Raw genomic sequence first — 19,445 nt, 5'->3', positions numbered from 1 at the left:
CACAATTCCAACCCCCAGAGTGAGACACAGAGACAGAGTGAGTGAGACAGAGTGAGTGAGACAGAGTGAGACACACACAGAGAGACAGAGAGAGACACAGAGAGAGACAGAGACACAGAGACAGAGTGAGACACAGAGACAGAGTGAGTGAGACAGAGTGAGACACACACAGAGACACAGAGAGAGACACAGAGAGAGACAGAGACACAGAGACAGAGTGAGTGAGACAGAGTGAGACACACACAGAGAGACAGAGAGAGACACAGAGAGAGACAGAGACACAGAGACAGAGTGAGACACAGAGACAGAGTGAGTGAGACAGAGTGAGACACACACAGAGACACAGAGAGAGACAGAGACACAGAGACAGAGTGAGACACAGAGACAGAGTGAGTGAGACAGAGTGAGACACACACAGAGACACAGAGAGAGACAGAGACACAGAGACAGAGTGAGTGAGACAGAGTGAGTGAGACAGAGTGAGACACACACAGAGAGACAGAGAGAGACACAGAGAGAGACAGAGACACAGAGACAGAGTGAGACACAGAGACAGAGTGAGTGAGACAGAGTGAGACACACACAGAGACACAGAGAGAGACACAGAGAGAGACAGAGACACAGAGACAGAGTGAGTGAGACAGAGTGAGACACACACAGAGAGACAGAGAGAGACACAGAGAGAGACAGAGACACAGAGACAGAGTGAGACACAGAGACAGAGTGAGTGAGACAGAGTGAGACACACACAGAGACACAGAGAGAGACAGAGACACAGAGACAGAGTGAGACACAGAGACAGAGTGAGTGAGACAGAGTGAGACACACACAGAGACACAGAGAGAGACAGAGACACAGAGACAGAGTGAGTGAGACAGAGTGAGTGAGACAGAGTGAGACACACACAGAGACACAGAGAGAGACACAGAGAGAGACAGAGACACAGAGACAGAGTGAGACACAGAGACAGAGTGAGTGAGACAGAGTGAGACACACACAGAGACAGAGAGAGACACAGAGAGAGACAGAGACACAGAGACAGAGTGAGACACAGAGACAGAGTGAGTGAGACAGAGTGAGACACACACAGAGACACAGAGAGAGACAGAGACACAGAGACAGAGTGAGACACAGAGACAGAGTGAGTGAGACAGAGTGAGACACACACAGAGACAGAGAGAGAGACAGAGACACAGAGACAGAGTGAGTGAGACAGAGTGAGTGAGACAGAGTGAGACACACACAGAAACACAGAGAGAGACAGAGACACAGAGACAGAGTGAGACAGAGTGAGACACACAGAGAGATAGAGACACTGAGACAGAGTGAGACACAGAGAGAGAGACAGACAGACACAGAGAAACAGAGAGAGTGAGACAGAGACACAGAGACACACAAAGAGACACAGAGAGGCAGACAGAGACAGTGAGACAGAGTGAGACACAGAGAGAGAGACACAGAGACAGACACACAGAGACACACAGAGATACACAGAGACTCAGAGAGACACACAGACCCAGAGATACATAGAGACCCACAGAGATACATAGAGACACACAGAGACACACAGAGACACAGAGATACAGAGACCCATAGAGACCCACAGAGACCCATAGAGAGACCCACAGAGACCCACACAGACCCATAGAGACCCACAGACCCACACAGAGACCCATACAGACCCACACAGAGACCCAGAGAGACCCACAGAGACCCACACAGACCCATAGAGACCCATACAGACCCACACAGAGACCCATAGAGACCCACAGAGACCCATAGAGAGACCCACAGAGACCCACACAGACCCATAGAGACCCATACAGACCCACACAGAGACCCACAGAGACATACAAAGACCCACAGAGACCCATAGAGACCCACAAAGACCCACAGAGACCCATAGAGACCCACAAAGAGACCCATGGTGGTGATGATGATGGCGATGATGATGATGGTGGCGATGATGGTGGTGGCGATGATGGTGGTGGCGGTGGTGGTGGCGGTGGTGGTGGCGGTGGTGGTGGCGATGATGATGGTGGTGATGGTGGTGGTGATGATGATGATGGTGGTGATGATGATGATGATGGTGGTGGTGGCGATGATGATGATGGTGGTGGTGATGGTGGTGATGATGGTGGTGGTGGCGATGATGATGATGGTGGTGGTGATGGTGGTGATGATGGTGGTGGCGGTGGTGGTGGCGATGATGATGGTGGTGGTGGTGATGGCGGTGGTGGTGGCGATGATGATGGTGGTGGTGGTGATGGCGGTGGTGGTGGCGATGATAATGGTGGTGGTGGTGATGGCGGTGATGATGATGATGGTGGTGGTGATGGTGGTGATGATGGTGATGGCGGTGATGATGATGATGAGGGTGATGATGATGGTGGTGGTGGTGATGATGGTGATGATGATGGTGATGGCGGTGGTGATGATGGTGGTGATGGTGATGGTGGTGATGATGATGATGGTGATGGCAGTGGTGATGATGGTGGTGGCAGTGGTGATGATGGTGGTGATGGTGATGATGATGGTGATGGCGGTGGTGATGATGGTGGTGATGGTGATGATGATGGTGGTGATGGTGGCGATGATGATGATGGTGATGGCGGTGGTGATGATGGTGATGGCGGTGGTGGTGGCGATGATGATGAGGGTGGTGATGATGATACTACTACTGCTACTGATACTACTACTACTGATACTACTACTACTGCTGATACTACTACTACTGATACTACTACTGATGCTGATCCTACTACTACTACTGCTGAGCTGATACTACTACACTGATGATGATCCTACTGATGCTGCTGATACTACTACTACTGATACTACTATTTCTACTGATACTACTACTACTGATACTACTATTGCTGCTGATCCTACTACTACTGATACTACTACTACTGATCCTACTGCTACTGATACTACTACTACTGATCCTACTGCTACTGATACTACTACTGATCCTACTACTACTGATCCTACTACTACTGATGCTGATCCTACTACTACTGATCCTACTACTACTGATCCTACTGCTACTGCTACTGCAGTGAAACTCACAACTTAACCACGTCCAATACTAGGGCAACTAGTTGCTAGCAACTCGGGCAATAGACTCGGAATGTCCGTGCAACCAGTTGCTTGCAACTCGGGCAATAGACTCGGAATGTCCGTGCAACCAGTTGCTTGCAACTCGGGCAATAGACTCGGAATGTCCGTGCAACCGGTTGCTTGCAACTCGGGCAATAGACTCGGAATGTCCGTGCAACCGGTTGCTTGCAACTCGGGCAATAGACTCGGAATGTCCGTGCAACCAGTTGCTTGCAACTCGGGCAATAGACTCGGAATGTCCGTGCAACCAGTTGCTTGCAACTCGGGCAATAGACTCGGAATGTCCGTGCAACCAGTTGCTTGCAACTCGGGCAATAGATTAGGAATGTCCGCGCAACCAGTTGCTTGCAACTCGGGCAATAGATTAGGAATGTCCGCGCAACCAGTTGCTTGCAACTCGGGCAATAGATTAGGAATGTCCGCGCAACCAGTTGCTTGCAACTCGGGCAATAGATTAGGAATGTCCGCGCAACCAGTTGCTTGCAACTCGGGCAATAGATTAGGAATGTCCGTGCAACCAGTTGCTTGCAACTCGGGCAATAGATTAGGAATGTCCGTGCAACCAGTTGCTTGCAACTCGGGCAATAGACTCGGAATGTCCGTGCAACCAGTTGCTTGCAACTCGGGCAATGGACTCGGAATGTCCGCGCAACCGGTTGCTTGCAACTCGGGCAATAGACTCGGAATGTCCGCGCAACCGGTTGCTTGCAACTCGGGCAATAGATTAGGAATGTCCGTGCAACCGGTTGCTTCAATTACAGTCAGCCTCCACACGTTCCTGGTTGCATGCAACTCATTGGGCTTAACCGTTTGCAACACCTCCTTGCAACCAGTTGCTTGCAATAAATCGGCAACATCGCGTTGGGAGTTGCTCGCAACTCAACATCGACGGCGGGCGCTTTTGGGATTTAACAAAAAAATGTTCAAGCAACCGGTTGCTCGTAAGAAACCGCATTGCCTGCAATCGATACGCGACTGGTCAACCCGAGTTGCGCGCGACCGGTTGCGCGCGCCCGGTTGCGCGCGCCCGGTTGCGCGCGACCAGTTGCACGCGACGCAGAGGGAGCGACAAGTGAGGGGGGGGGGGGGGCACAGGCCCAGTGAGCGTCGCTTGGGCTCGAGTTGCGCGGAGTTGCGTGGAGTTGCGTGGAGTTGCGTGGAGTTGCGCGGAGTTGCGTGGAGTTGCGTGGAGTTGCGCGGAGTTGCGTGGAGTTGCGTGGAGCGAGCGAGAGTGATGACATTTCACGGCGCAGATGAGAAGCGCTCACGGCTCTGGATATGGCACCAGGAAGGAGGAGGCATGGCTGTGGGCGAGCGGGCGGGCGAGCGGGTGGGTGGGCGAGCGGGTGAGCGAGCGGGTGGGCGAGCGGGTGGGCGAGCGGGTGGGCGAGCGGGTGGGCGAGCGAGCGGGTGGGCGAGCGGGTGGGTGGGTGACTGAGTGAGCGACTGAGCGACTGAGTGGCTGAGTGAGCGGCTGAGTGAGTGAGTGAGCGACTGAGTGAGTGAGTGAGTGAGCGACAGAGTGAGTGAGTGAGTGAGCGACAGAGTGAGTGAGTGACTGACTGACTAAGTGACTGACTGACTGACTGGGTGAGTGACTGACTGACTGACTGACTAAGTGAGTGACTGACTGAGTGACTAAGTGAGTGACTGACTGACTGGGTGAGTGACTGACTGACTGGGTGAGTGACTGACTGACTGAGTGACTGAGTGAGTGAGTGAGTGACTGAGCGAGCGGCTGAGTGACTGAGTGGGCGAGTGAGTGAGTGGGCGACTGGGCGAGTGAGTGAGTGGGCGACTGGGCGAGTGAGCAAGTGAGTGAGTGGCTGAGTGAGTGGCTGAGTGGCTGAGTGGCTGAGCGACTGAGTGAGTGACTGAGCGAGTGACTGAGTGACTGACTAACTGACAGTGAGTGACTGAGCGAGTGACTGAGAGAGTGAGCGACTGACTGACTGAGTGAGCGACTGACTGACTGAGCGAGTGTCTGAGTGAGTGTCTGAGTGTCTGAGTGTCTGAGTGACTGAGTAGCTGAGTGTCTGAGTGACTGACTGAGTGAGTGAGCGAGTGACTAAGTGAGTGACTAAGTGAGTGGCTGAGTGAGTGAGAGAGCGACTGAGTGACTGAGTGGGTGAGTGAGTAGCTGAGTGACTGACTGACTAAGTGACTGACTGAGTGAGTAGCTGAGTGACTGACTAAGTGACTGACTGGGTGAGTGACTGAGTGAGTGACTAAGTGGGCGAGTGACTGAGTCTAGAATTCCCAGAGGCTGTCTGAGTCCACCGTCTGGGAGTCGGCTCGGAGCGACGAGGCGTGGTCCCCCCTCACGTAGCAACCAGAGCTCCCCACCCTGCACACGCATAGCAACCATGCACACATAGCAACCACGCGCTTAGCAACCCCTCACGTAGCAACCAGAGCTCCCCACCCTGCACACGCATAGCAACCACGCGCTTAGCAACCACGCACATAGCAACCACGCGCTTAGCAACCCCTCACGTAGCAACCAGAGCTCCCCACCCTGCACACGCACATAGCAACCACGCACGCATAGCAACCACACACACACATAGCAACCACGCACATAGCAACCACAGCACCCCACCCTGTACACGCATAGCAACCACACGCTTAGCAACCACGCACGCACATAGCAACCACACGCATAGCAACCACACGCTTAGCAACCACGCACACACATAGCAACCACAGCACCCCACCCTGCACACGCACACAGCAACCAGATAGAGATGCACCCCCCCACACCCCACCCCCCCACCACTACCCCCCCACCCCCCCCACCACCCCCCCACTACCCCCCCACCCCCCTCACCCCACCCACCGTATGGCCACGTGGTTGCGAGGGTGAAGCTCCAGGCAGAAGGAGCTGGGGGGGGGATCGGCCGCGTCGCTCACGGAGACGGAGCCATCGGCAGAGACGACCCACGCACGCCCATCCTCCGCTACACACACGGTGAGACACACACGGTGAGACGCATACACACACAGACAGTGAGACACACACAGTGAGACACATACACACACAGACAGTGAGACACACACAGTGAGACAGACAGTGAGACACACACAGTGAGACAGACACACACAGACAGGTAGACTCACACAGTGAGACACACAGTGAGACACACACACAGTGAGACACACACAAAGACAGGTAGACTCACACAGTGAGACACACAGTGAGACACACACACAGTGAGACACACACACACAGACAGGTAGACTCACACAGTGAGACACACACACAGTGAGACACACACACACAGACAGGTAGACTCACACAGTGAGACACACACACAGTGAGACACACACACACAGACAGGTAGACTCACACAGTGAGACACACACACACAGTGAGACACACACACAGACAGGTAGACTCACACAGTGAGACACACACACAGTGAGACACACACACACAGACAGGTAGACTCACACAGTGAGACACACACACACAGTGAGACACACACACACAGACAGGTAGACTCACACAGTGAGACACACACACACAGTGAGACACACACACACAGACAGGTAGACTCACACAGTGAGACACACACACACAGTGAGACACACACACACAGACAGGTAGACTCACACAGTGAGACACACACACACAGTGAGACACACACACACAGACAGGTAGACTCACACAGTGAGACACACACACAGTGAGACACACACACACAGACAGGTAGACTCACACAGTGAGACACACACACACAGTGAGACACACACACACAGACAGGTAGACTCACACAGTGAGACACACACACACAGTGAGACACACACACACAGACAGGTAGACTCACACAGTGAGACACACACACAGTGAGACACACACACACAGACAGGTAGACTCACACAGTGAGACACACACACACAGTGAGACACACACACACAGACAGGTAGACTCACACAGTGAGACACACACACAGTGAGACACACACACACAGACAGGTAGACTCACACAGTGAGACACACACACACAGTGAGACACACACACACAGACAGGTAGACTCACACAGTGAGACACACACACAGTGAGACACACACACACAGACAGGTAGACTCACACAGTGAGACAGACACACACAGTGAGACACACACACACAGACAGGTAGACTCACACAGTGAGACACACACACACAGTGAGACACACACACACAGACAGGTAGACTCACACAGTGAGACACACACACAGTGAGACACACACACACAGACAGGTAGACTCACACAGTGAGACACACAGTGAGACACACACACAGTGAGACACACACACACAGACAGGTAGACTCACACAGTGAGACACACACACACAGTGAGACACACACACACAGTGAGACACACACAGACAGGTAGACTCACACAGTGAGACACACACACAGTGAGACACACACACACAGACAGGTAGACTCACACAGTGAGACACACACACAGTGAGACACACACACACAGACAGGTAGACTCACACAGTGAGACACACACACACAGTGAGACACACACACACAGACAGGTAGACTCACACAGTGAGACACACACACAGTGAGACACACACACACAGACAGGTAGACTCACACAGTGAGACACACACACACAGTGAGACACACACAGACAGGTAGACTCACACAGTGAGACACACACACAGTGAGACACACACAGACAGGTAGACTCACACAGTGAGACACACACACAGTGAGACACACACACACAGACAGGTAGACTCACACAGTGAGACACACACACACAGTGAGACACACACAGACAGGTAGACTCACACAGTGAGACACACACACAGTGAGACACACACACACAGGTAGACTCACACAGTGAGACACACACACACAGTGAGACACACACACACAGGTAGACTCACACAGTGAGACACACACACAGTGAGACACACACACACAGGTAGACTCACACAGTGAGACACACACACACAGTGAGACACACACACACAGGTAGACTCACACAGTGAGACACACACACACAGGTAGACTCACACAGTGAGACACACACACAGTGAGACACACACACACACAGGTAGACTCACACAGTGAGACACACACACAGTGAGACACACACACACACAGGTAGACTCACACAGTGAGACACACACACAGTGAGACACACACACACAGGTAGACTCACACAGTGAGACACACACACACAGGTAGACTCACACAGTGAGACACACACACAGTGAGACACACACACACAGGTAGACTCACACAGTGAGACACACACACACAGGTAGACTCACACAGTGAGACACACACACAGTGAGACACACACACACAGGTAGACTCACACAGTGAGACACACACACAGTGAGACACACACACACAGGTAGACTCACACAGTGAGACACACACACACACAGTGAGAGAGAGTGGGTGAGCTAGTGAACGAGTGGGTGAGCGAGCGAGCTGGCGAACGAGTTGGTGAGCGAGTGAGCTGGTGAGCGAGCAGGGGAGCTAGCTAGTGAGCTGGTGAGCGAGCGGGCGGGCGAGCGAGCGGGCGAGCGAGCGGGCGAGCGAGCGGGTGAGCGAGCGGGTGAGCGAGCGGGTGAGCGAGCTGGTGAGCGAGCTGGTGAGTGAGCGAGCGGGTGAGCGAGCGGGTGAGCGAGCGTGCGCTCACCGTGTAGATGGTAAGTCCCCCCCAGTGATCCCGTGGTGAGCGTGAACGACTCGTGAGCGAGTGGGTGAGTGAGCGAGCTAGCGAACGAACGAGTGGGTGAGCGAGCGAGCGAATGAGCTGGCGAGTGAGCTGGTGAGTGAGCGGGCGAGCGAGCGAGCGAGCGAGCGAGCGAGCTGGCGGGTGAGCGTGCGCTCACCGTGTAGATGGTAAGTCCCCCCCAGCGATCCTGTGGTGAGCGTGAACGACTCGTGAGCGAGCTAGCGAACGAACGAGTGGGTGAGCGAGCTGGTGAGCGAGTGAGTGAGCTGGTGAGCTGGTGAGTGAGCGAGCTGGTGAGTGAGTGAGCTGGCGGGTGAGCGTGCGCTCACCGTGTAGATGGTATGTCCCCCCCAGTGATCCCGTGCTGAGCGTGAACGACTCGTGAGCGAGTGGGTGAGTGAGCGAGCTAGCCAACGAACGAGTGGGTGAGCGAGCTGGTGAGCGAGTGAGTGAGCTGGTGAGCTGGTGAGTGAGCGAGCTGGTGAGTGAGTGAGTGAGCGAACTAGCGAACGAACGAGTGGGTGAGTGAGCGAGCTAGCGAACGAACGAGTGGGTGAGCGAGCGAGCGAGCGAGCGAGCTGGTGAGTGAGCGGGCGAGCGAGTGAGTGAGCTGGCGGGCGAGCGTGCGCTCACCGTGTAGATGGTAAGTCCCCCCCAGCGATCCCGTGGTGAGCGTGAACGACTCGTGGGTGGCCCGGTTGGCGTCCAGCGCGCCGCTGCCGCGTCTCACAGCCACGAAGCCGTGAGGCCCCCGCAGCGTCAGCAAGGGGCGGTTCACCACACGGAGAGCAAACTCCTCAGCCTCCGCTACACACACACACACCAGGGCACAGGTCACCAGGTCACAGGTCACCAGGGCACAGGTCACAAGCTCACTCACCCACACACTCACTCACCCACACACTCACTCACCCACTCACCCACACACTCACCCACTCACCCACACACTCACCCACTCACCCACACACTCGCTCACTCGCTCACGCAGCGTCAGCAGGGGGCGGTTCACCACCCGCAGCGCAAACTCCTCAGCCTCCGCTACACTCACACACACACCAGGTCACAGGTCACCAGGTCACAGGTCACCAGGTCACAGGTCACCAGGTCACAGGTCACCAGGTCACAGGTCACCAGGTCACTCACCCACCCACCCACCCACTCACCCACCCACTCACTCACACACTCACCTCACCCATTCATTCATTCACCCACTCAGACACCCATTCACCCTCTCACTCACCCACTCACCCACCCACTCACCCACTCACCCACCCACTCACCCACCCACTCACCCACCCACTCACCCACACACTCACTCGCTCACGCAGCGTCAGCAGGGGGCGGTTCACCACGCGGAGAGCAAACTCCTCAGCCTCCGCTACACTCACACACACACACACACCAGGTCACAGGTCACAGGTCACCAGGGCACAGGTCACAAGCTCACTCACCCACCCACCCACTCACCCACACACTCACCTCACCCATTCATTCATTCACCCACTCAGACACCCATTCACCCACACACTCACCCACACACTCACCCACTCACACACCCACACACTCACCCACACACTCACACACTCACCCACTCATTCATTCACCCACTCAGACACCCATTCACCCTCTCACTCACCCATTCACCCTCTCACCCACACACTCACCCACCCACCCACCCACTCACCCACCCATTCATTCATTCATTCACCCACTCAGACACCCATTCACCCTCTCACTCACCCATTCACCCTCTCACCCACACACTCACCCACACACTCACCCACTCACCCACCCATTCATTCATTCATTCACCCACTCAGACACCCATTCACCCTCTCACTCACCCATTCACCCTCTCACCCACACACTCACCCACACACTCACCCACTCACCCACCCATTCATTCATTCATTCACCCACTCAGACACCCATTCACCCTCTCACTCACCCACACACTCACCCACACACTCACCCACTCACACACCCACACACTCACCCACACACTCACACACTCACCCACTCATTCATTCACCCACTCAGACACCCATTCACCCTCTCACTCACCCATTCACCCTCTCACCCACACACTCACTCACTCACCCACTCACCCTCTCACTCACCCTCTCTCACTCACCCACCCACCCACCCATTCACCCACTCAGACACCCATTCACCCACACACTCACCCACACTCACACACCCACTCACCCACCCAGTCGTGAGGCTGTAGTGAGTGTGTGTGTAGTGAGGCTGTAGTGAGCGTGTGTGTAGTGTATGTGCAGTGTGTAACGAGGCTGTAGTGAGTGTGTAGTGTGTGCGAGTAGTGTGTGTGTAGTGAGTGTGTATTGAGTGTGTAGCGAGGCTGTAGTGTGAGTGTGTAGTGCGTGTGTAGTGAGTGTGTATTGAGTGTGTAGCGAGGCTGTAGTGTGAGTGTGTAGTGTGTGTGTGTAGTGTGAGTGTGTAGTGTGTAGTGTAACGAGGCTGTAGTGTGTGTGTGTAACGAGGTTGTAGTGTGTAGTGAGTGTGTAGTAGTGCGAGTGTAGTGAGGCTGTAGTTTGTAGTGAGTGAGTGTAGCGCTACCGGCTGTGTCGGCGGTGGCCTGTAGCTGTAGTGTGAGTGTGTGTAGTGTGTGTGAGTGTGTGTGTAGTGTGTGTGAGTGTGTGTGTAGTGAGTGTGAGTGTGTGTGTAGTGAGTGTGAGTGTGAGTAGTGTGTGTGAGTGTGAGTAGTGTGTGTGAGTGTGAGTAGTGAGTGTGTGTGTGTAGTGAGTGTGTGTGTGTAGTGAGTGTGTGTGTGTAGTGAGTGTGTGTGTGTAGTGAGTGTGTGTGTGTAGTGAGTGTGTGTGTGTAGTGAGTGTGTGTGTGTAGTGAGTGTGTGTGTAGTGAGTGTGTGTGTAGTGAGTGTGTAGTGAGTGTGTGTGAGTGTGTGTAGTGAGTGTGTGTGTAGTGAGTGTGTGTGTAGTGCGTGTGTGTGTAGTGCGTGTGTGTGTAGTGCGTGTGTGTGTAGTGCGTGTGTGTGTAGTGCGTGTGTGTGTAGTGCGTGTGTGTGTAGTGCGTGTGTGTGTAGTGCGTGTGTAGTGAGTGTGTGTGTGTAGTGCGTGTGTGTGTAGTGCGTGTGTGTGTAGTGAGTGTGTGTGTAGTGCGTGTGTAGTGAGTGTGTGTGTGTAGTGCGTGTGTAGTGAGTGTGTGTGTAGTGCGTGTGTGTGTAGTGAGTGTGTGTGTAGTGAGTGTGTGTGTAGTGCGTGTGTGTGTAGTGCGTGTGTGTGTAGTGCGTGTGTGTGTAGTGCGTGTGTGTGTAGTGCGTGTGTGTGTAGTGAGTGTGTGTGTGTAGTGCGTGTGTAGTGAGTGTGTGTGTAGTGAGTGTGTGTGTAGTGCGTGTGTGTGTAGTGCGTGTGTGTGTAGTGCGTGTGTGTGTAGTGCGTGTGTGTGTAGTGCGTGTGTGTGTAGTGAGTGTGTGTGTGTAGTGCGTGTGTAGTGAGTGTGTGTGTAGTGCGTGTGTGTGTAGTGAGTGTGTGTGTAGTGAGTGTGTGTGTAGTGCGTGTGTGTGTAGTGCGTGTGTGTGTAGTGCGTGTGTGTGTAGTGCGTGTGTGTGTAGTGCGTGTGTGTGTAGTGAGTGTGTGTGTGTAGTGCGTGTGTAGTGAGTGTGTGTGTAGTGCGTGTGTGTGTAGTGCGTGTGTGTGTAGTGCGTGTGTGTGTAGTGCGTGTGTGTGTAGTGCGTGTGTGTGTAGTGAGTGTGTGTGTAGTGCGTGTGTAGTGAGTGTGTGTGTAGTGCGTGTGTGTGTAGTGCGTGTGTGTGTAGTGAGTGTGTGTGTAGTGCGTGTGTGTGTGTAGTGCGTGTGTGTGTAGTGCGTGTGTGTGTAGTGCGTGTGTGTGTAGTGCGTGTGTAGTGCGTGTGTGTGTAGTGAGTGTGTGTGTAGTGAGTGTGTGTGTAGTGAGTGTGTGTGTAGTGAGTGTGTGTGTAGTGCGTGTGTAGTGAGTGTGTGTGTAGTGCGTGTGTGTGTAGTGAGTGTGTGTGTAGTGAGTGTGTGTGTAGTGCGTGTGTAGTGCGTGTGTGTGTAGTGCGTGTGTGTGTAGTGAGTGCGTGTGTAGTGAGTGCGTGTGTAGTGCGTGTGTGTGTAGTGCGTGTGTGTGTAGTGAGTGCGTGTGTAGTGAGTGCGTGTGTGTGTAGTGAGTGTGTGTGTAGTGCGTGCGTGTGTAGTGCGTGTGTAGTGAGTGCGTGTGTAGTGCGTGCGTGTGTAGTGCGTGTGTGTGTAGTGAGTGTGTGTGTAGTGCGTGTGTGTGTAGTGAGTGCGTGTGTAGTGAGTGCGTGTGTAGTGCGTGTGTGTGTAGTGCGTGTGTGTGTAGTGAGTGCGTGTGTAGTGAGTGCGTGTGTGTGTAGTGAGTGTGTGTGTAGTGCGTGTGTGTGTAGTGCGTGTGTAGTGAGTGCGTGTGTAGTGCGTGCGTGTGTAGTGCGTGTGTGTGTAGTGAGTGTGTGTGTAGTGAGTGTGTGTGTAGTGCGTGTGTAGTGCGTGCGTGTGTAGTGCGTGTGTGTGTAGTGAGTGTGTGTGTAGTGCGTGTGTGTGTAGTGAGTGTGTGTGTAGTGAGTGTGTGTGTAGTGCGTGTGTAGTGCGTGCGTGTGTAGTGCGTGTGTGTGTAGTGAGTGTGTGTGTAGTGCGTGTGTGTGTAGTGCGTGTGTGTGTAGTGCGTGTGTGTGTAGTGCGTGTGTGTGTAGTGCGTGTGTGTGTGTGTAGTGAGTGTGTGTGTAGTGCGTGTGTGTGTAGTGAGTGTGTGTGTAGTGCGTGCGTGTGTAGTGCGTGCGTGTGTAGTGCGTGCGTGTGTAGTGCGTGTGTGTGTAGTGCGTGTGTGTGTAGTGCGTGTGTGTGTGTGTAGTGAGTGTGTGTGTAGTGCGTGTGTGTGTAGTGCGTGCGTGTGTGTAGTGCGTGTGTGTGTAGTGCGTGCGTGTGTAGTGCGTGCGTGTGTAGTGCGTGTGTGTGTAGTGCGTGTGTGTGTGTGTAGTGAGTGTGTGTGTAGTGAGTGTGTGTGTAGTGCGTGTGTGTGTAGTGCGTGTGTGTGTAGTGCGTGCGTGTGTAGTGCGTGCGTGTGTAGTGCGTGTGTGTGTAGTGAGTGTGTGTGTAGTGCGTGTGTGTGTAGTGCGTGTGTGTGTAGTGAGTGTGTGTGTAGTGCGTGTGTGTGTAGTGCGTGTGTGTGTAGTGAGTGTGTGTGTAGTGCGTGTGTGTGTAGTGAGTGTGTGTGTAGTGCGTGTGTAGTGCGTGTGTGTGTAGTGCGTGTGTGTGTAGTGCGTGTGTGTGTAGTGCGTGTGTGTGTAGTGCGTGTGTGTGTAGTGCGTGTGTGTGTAGTGAGTGCGTGTGTAGTGAGTGTGTGTGTAGTGCGTGTGTGTGTAGTGCGTGTGTGTGTAGTGCGTGTGTGTGTAGTGCGTGTGTGTGTGTAGTGCGTGTGTGTGTAGTGAGTGTGTGTGTAGTGAGTGTGTAGTGCGTGTGTGTGTAGTGAGTGTGTGTGTAGTGCGTGTGTGTGTAGTGAGTGTGTGTGTAGTGAGTGTGTGTGTAGTGCGTGTGTGTGTAGTGCGTGTGTAGTGCGTGTGTGTGTAGTGAGTGTGTGTGTAGTGAGTGTGTGTGTAGTGCGTGTGTGTGTAGTGCGTGTGTGTGTAGTGCGTGTGTGTGTAGTGCGTGTGTGTGTAGTGCGTGTGTGTGTGTAGTGAGTGTGTGTGTAGTGAGTGTGTGTGTAGTGCGTGTGTGTGTAGTGCGTGTGTGTGTAGTGCGTGTGTGTGTAGTGCGTGTGTGTGTAGTGCGTGTGTGTGTGTAGTGAGTGTGTGTGTAGTGAGTGTGTGTGTAGTGCGTGTGTGTGTAGTGCGTGTGTGTGTAGTGCGTGTGTGTGTAGTGCGTGTGTGTGTAGTGCGTGTGTGTGTAGTGAGTGTGTGTGTAGTGCGTGTGTGTGTAGTGAGTGTGTGTGTAGTGCGTGTGTGTGTAGTGCGTGTGTGTGTGTAGTGCGTGTGTGTGTGTAGTGCGTGTGTGTGTAGTGAGTGAGTGTGTAGTGAGTGTGTGTGTAGTGCGTGTGTGTGTGTAGTGCGTGTGTGTGTGTAGTGCGTGTGTGTGTAGTGAGTGAGTGTGTAGTGAGTGTGTGTGTAGTGCGTGTGTGTGTGTAGTGCGTGTGTGTGTGTAGTGCGTGTGTGTGTAGTGAGTGAGTGTGTAGTGAGTGTGTGTGTAGTGAGTGTGTGTGTAGTGCGTGTGTGTGTAGTGCGTGTGTGTGTGTAGTGCGTGTGTGTGTAGTGCGTGTGTGTGTAGTGCGTGTGTGTGTAGTGCGTGTGTGTGTGTAGTGAGTGTGTGTGTAGTGCGTGTGTGTGTAGTGAGTGTGTGTGTAGTGCGTGTGTGTGTAGTGCGTGTGTGTGTGTAGTGAGTGTGTGTGTAGTGAGTGTGTGTGTAGTGCGTGTGTGTGTGTAGTGCGTGTGTGTGTGTAGTGAGTGTGTGTGTGTAGTGAGTGTGTGTGTAGTGAGTGTGTGTGTGTAGTGCGTGTGTGTGTGTAGTGCGTGTGTGTGTGTAGTGAGTGTGTGTGTAGTGAGTGTGTGTGTAGTGCGTGTGTGTGTAGTGCGTGTGTGTGTGTAGTGCGTGTGTGTGTAGTGAGTGTGTGTGTAGTGAGTGTGTGTGTAGTGAGTGTGTGTGTAGTGCGTGTGTGTGTGTAGTGAGTGTGTGTGTAGTGAGTGTGTGTGTAGTGCGTGTGTGTGTAGTGCGTGTGTGTGTGTAGTGCGTGTGTGTGTAGTGAGTGTGTGTGTAGTGAGTGTGTGTGTAGTGAGTGTGTGTGTGTAGTGCGTGTGTGTGTGTAGTGCGTGTGTGTGTGTAGTGCGTGTGTGTGTAGTGAGTGTGTGTGTAGTGCGTGTGTGTGTAGTGCGTGTGTGTGTAGTGCGTGTGTGTGTGTAGTGCGTGTGTGTGTGTAGTGCGTGTGTGTGTGTAGTGCGTGTGTGTGTGTAGTGCGTGTGTGTGTGTAGTGCGTGTGTGTGTGTAGTGCGTGTGTGTGTGTAGTGCGTGTGTGTGTGTAGTGCGTGTGTGTGTGTAGTGCGTGTGTGTGTGTAGTGAGTGTGTGTGTAGTGAGTGTGTGTGTAGTGCGTGTGTGTGTAGTGCGTGTGTGTGTGTAGTGCGTGTGTGTGTAGTGAGTGTGTGTGTAGTGCGTGTGTGTGTGTAGTGCGTGTGTGTGTAGTGCGTGTGTGTGTGTAGTGCGTGTGTGTGTGTAGTGCGTGTGTGTGTGTAGTGCGTGTGTGTGTGTAGTGCGTGTGTGTGTGTAGTGCGTGTGTGTGTGTAGTGCGTGTGTGTGTAGTGCGTGTGTGTGTAGTGCGTGTGTGTGTGTAGTGCGTGTGTGTGTGTAGTGCGTGTGTGTGTGTAGTGAGTGTGTGTGTAGTGAGTGTGTGTGTAGTGCGTGTGTGTGTAGTGCGTGTGTGTGTGTAGTGCGTGTGTGTGTAGTGAGTGTGTGTGTAGTGCGTGTGTGTGTAGTGCGTGTGTGTGTAGTGCGTGTGTGTGTAGTGCGTGTGTGTGTAGTGCGTGTGTGTGTAGTGCGTGTGTGTGTAGTGCGTGTGTGTGTAGTGAGTGTGTGTGTAGTGCGTGTGTGTGTGTAGTGAGTGTGTGTGTGTAGTGCGTGTGTGTGTAGTGCGTGTGTGTGTAGTGCGTGTGTGTGTAGTGAGTGCGTGTGTAGTGAGTGTGTGTGTAGTGAGTGTGTGTGTAGTGAGTGTGTGTGTAGTGAGTGTGTGTGTAGTGCGTGTGTGTGTAGTGCGTGTGTGTGTAGTGAGTGTGTGTGTAGTGAGTGTGTGTGTGTAGTGAGTGTGTGTGTAGTGCGTGTGTGTGTAGTGCGTGTGTGTGTAGTGAGTGTGTGTGTAGTGCGTGTGTGTGTAGTGCGTGTGTGTGTAGTGCGTGTGTGTGTAGTGAGTGTGTGTGTAGTGCGTGTGTGTGTAGTGAGTGTGTGTGTAGTGAGTGTGTGTGTAGTGAGTGTGTGTGTAGTGAGTGTGTGTGTAGTGAGTGTGTGTGTAGTGCGTGTGTGTGTGTAGTGCGTGTGTGTGTAGTGCGTGTGTGTGTAGTGAGTGTGTGTGTAGTGAGTGTGTGTGTGTAGTGTGTGTGTGTGTAGTGCGTGTGTGTGTAGTGCGTGTGTGTGTAGTGCGTGTGTGTGTAGTGCGTGTGTGTGTAGTGAGTGTGTGTGTAGTGAGTGTGTGTGTAGTGAGTGTGTGTGTAGTGAGTGTGTGTGTAGTGCGTGTGTGTGTGTAGTGCGTGTGTAGTGAGTGTGTGTGTGTAGTGCGTGTGTAGTGAGTGTGTGTGTAGTGCGTGTGTGTGTAGTGCGTGTGTGTGTAGTGAGTGTGTGTGTAGTGAGTGTGTGTGTAGTGCGTGTGTAGTGAGTGTGTGTGTGTAGTGCGTGTGTAGTGCGTGTGTGTGTAGTGCGTGTGTGTGTGTAGTGAGTGCGTGTGTAGTGCGTGCGTGTGTAGTGCGTGTGTGTGTAGTGCGTGTGTGTGTAGTGAGTGTGTGTGTAGTGCGTGTGTGTGTAGTGCGTGTGTAGTGAGTGTGTGTGTGTAGTGCGTGTGTAGTGCGTGTGTAGTGCGTGTGTGTGTGTAGTGAGTGTGTGTGTAGTGCGTGTGTGTGTAGTGCGTGTGTGTGTAGTGCGTGTGTGTGTAGTGCGTGTGTAGTGAGTGTGTGTGTGTAGTGCGTGTGTAGTGCGTGTGTAGTGCGTGTGTGTGTGTAGTGAGTGTGTGTGTAGTGCGTGTGTGTGTAGTGCGTGTGTGTGTAGTGCGTGTGTGTGTAGTGCGTGTGTGTGTAGTGCGTGTGTAGTGAGTGTGTGTGTGTAGTGCGTGTGTAGTGCGTGTGTAGTGCGTGTGTGTGTGTAGTGAGTGTGTGTGTAGTGCGTGTGTGTGTAGTGCGTGTGTGTGTAGTGAGTGTGTGTGTAGTGCGTGTGTGTGTAGTGAGTGTGTAGTGCGTGTGTGTGTAGTGCGTGTGTAGTGAGTGTGTGTGTGTAGTGCGTGTGTAGTGCGTGTGTGTGTAGTGCGTGTGTGTGTGTAGTGAGTGTGTGTGTAGTGCGTGTGTGTGTAGTGCGTGTGTGTGTAGTGCGTGTGTAGTGCGTGTGTGTGTAGTGCGTGTGTAGTGAGTGTGTGTGTGTAGTGCGTGTGTAGTGCGTGTGTGTGTAGTGCGTGTGTGTGTAGTGCGTGTGTGTGTAGTGCGTGTGTGTGTAGTGAGTGTGTGTGTAGTGAGTGTGTGTGTAGTGCGTGTGTGTGTAGTGCGTGTGTGTGTAGTGCGTGTGTGTGTAGTGAGTGTGTAGTGCGTGTGTGTGTAGTGCGTGTGTAGTGAGTGTGTGTGTGTAGTGCGTGTGTAGTGCGTGTGTGTGTAGTGCGTGTGTGTGTGTAGTGAGTGTGTGTGTAGTGCGTGTGTGTGTAGTGCGTGTGTGTGTAGTGCGTGTGTGTGTAGTGCGTGTGTGTGTAGTGAGTGTGTGTGTAGTGCGTGTGTAGTGCGTGTGTGTGTAGTGCGTGTGTGTGTAGTGCGTGTGTGTGTAGTGCGTGTGTGTGTAGTGAGTGTGTGTGTAGTGAGTGTGTGTGTAGTGAGTGTGTGTGTAGTGCGTGTGTGTGTAGTGCGTGTGTGTGTGTAGTGCGTGTGTAGTGAGTGTGTGTGTAGTGCGTGTGTGTGTGTAGTGCGTGTGTGTGTAGTGAGTGTGTGTGTGTAGTGCGTGTGTGTGTAGTGCGTGTGTGTGTAGTGCGTGTGTGTGTAGTGAGTGTGTGTGTGTAGTGCGTGTGTAGTGCGTGTGTGTGTAGTGCGTGTGTGTGTAGTGCGTGTGTGTGTAGTGCGTGTGTGTGTAGTGAGTGTGTGTGTAGTGAGTGTGTGTGTAGTGAGTGTGTGTGTAGTGCGTGTGTGTGTAGTGCGTGTGTGTGTGTAGTGCGTGTGTGTGTAGTGAGTGTGTGTGTAGTGAGTGTGTGTGTAGTGAGTGTGTGTGTAGTGCGTGTGTGTGTAGTGCGTGTGTGTGTAGTGCGTGTGTGTGTGTAGTGCGTGTGTAGTGCGTGTGTGTGTAGTGAGTGTGTGTGTAGTGCGTGTGTGTGTAGTGAGTGTGTGTGTAGTGCGTGTGTGTGTAGTGCGTGTGTGTGTAGTGAGTGTGTGTGTAGTGCGTGCGTGTGTAGTGCGTGTGTGTGTAGTGAGTGTGTGTGTAGTGCGTGTGTGTGTAGTGCGTGTGTGTGTAGTGAGTGTGTGTGTAGTGCGTGTGTGTGTGTAGTGCGTGTGTAGTGCGTGTGTGTGTAGTGCGTGTGTGTGTAGTGCGTGTGTGTGTAGTGAGTGTGTGTGTAGTGAGTGTGTGTGTAGTGAGTGTGTGTGTGCGTGTGTGTGTAGTGCGTGTGTGTGTAGTGCGTGTGTGTGTAGTGCGTGTGTGTGTAGTGAGTGTGTGTGTAGTGAGTGTGTGTGTAGTGCGTGTGTGTGTGTAGTGCGTGTGTGTAGTGCGTGTGTGTGTGTAGTGCGTGTGTGTGTAGTGAGTGTGTGTGTAGTGCGTGTGTGTGTAGTGCGTGTGTGTGTAGTGCGTGTGTGTGTAGTGCGTGTGTGTGTGTAGTGCGTGTGTAGTGAGTGCGTGTGTAGTGAGTGTGTGTGTAGTGCGTGTGTGTGTAGTGCGTGTGTGTGTAGTGCGTGTGTGTG

General features: G+C 53.2%; 1 protein-coding gene across 1 annotated transcript in view; it reads right to left on the bottom strand.

Annotated features, from left to right (window-relative positions):
- Positions 1-5,039: 5,039 nt before the first annotated feature.
- Positions 5,040-19,445, bottom strand: part of LOC144952641 (fascin-like) — a 49,941-nt gene continuing 35,535 nt past the window's right edge. Inside the window, exons 7-9 of the mRNA XM_078883118.1 lie at positions 9,457-9,630; positions 5,963-6,083; positions 5,040-5,470 (exon numbers count right to left, since the gene is read on the bottom strand). Coding sequence (XP_078739244.1) covers positions 5,374-5,470; positions 5,963-6,083; positions 9,457-9,630 — 392 coding nt within the window. The 3' untranslated portion in view covers positions 5,040-5,373. The remainder of the gene's footprint in view (positions 5,471-5,962; positions 6,084-9,456; positions 9,631-19,445) is intronic.

The sequence above is a fragment of the Lampetra fluviatilis genome, chromosome 69 (genome assembly GCF_964198595.1).
Source record: "Lampetra fluviatilis chromosome 69, kcLamFluv1.1, whole genome shotgun sequence".
NCBI lineage: Eukaryota > Metazoa > Chordata > Hyperoartia > Petromyzontiformes > Petromyzontidae > Lampetra > Lampetra fluviatilis.
Note: the sequence above shows the minus strand (reverse complement) of the source record. Positions and strands in the feature narration are given on the sequence as shown.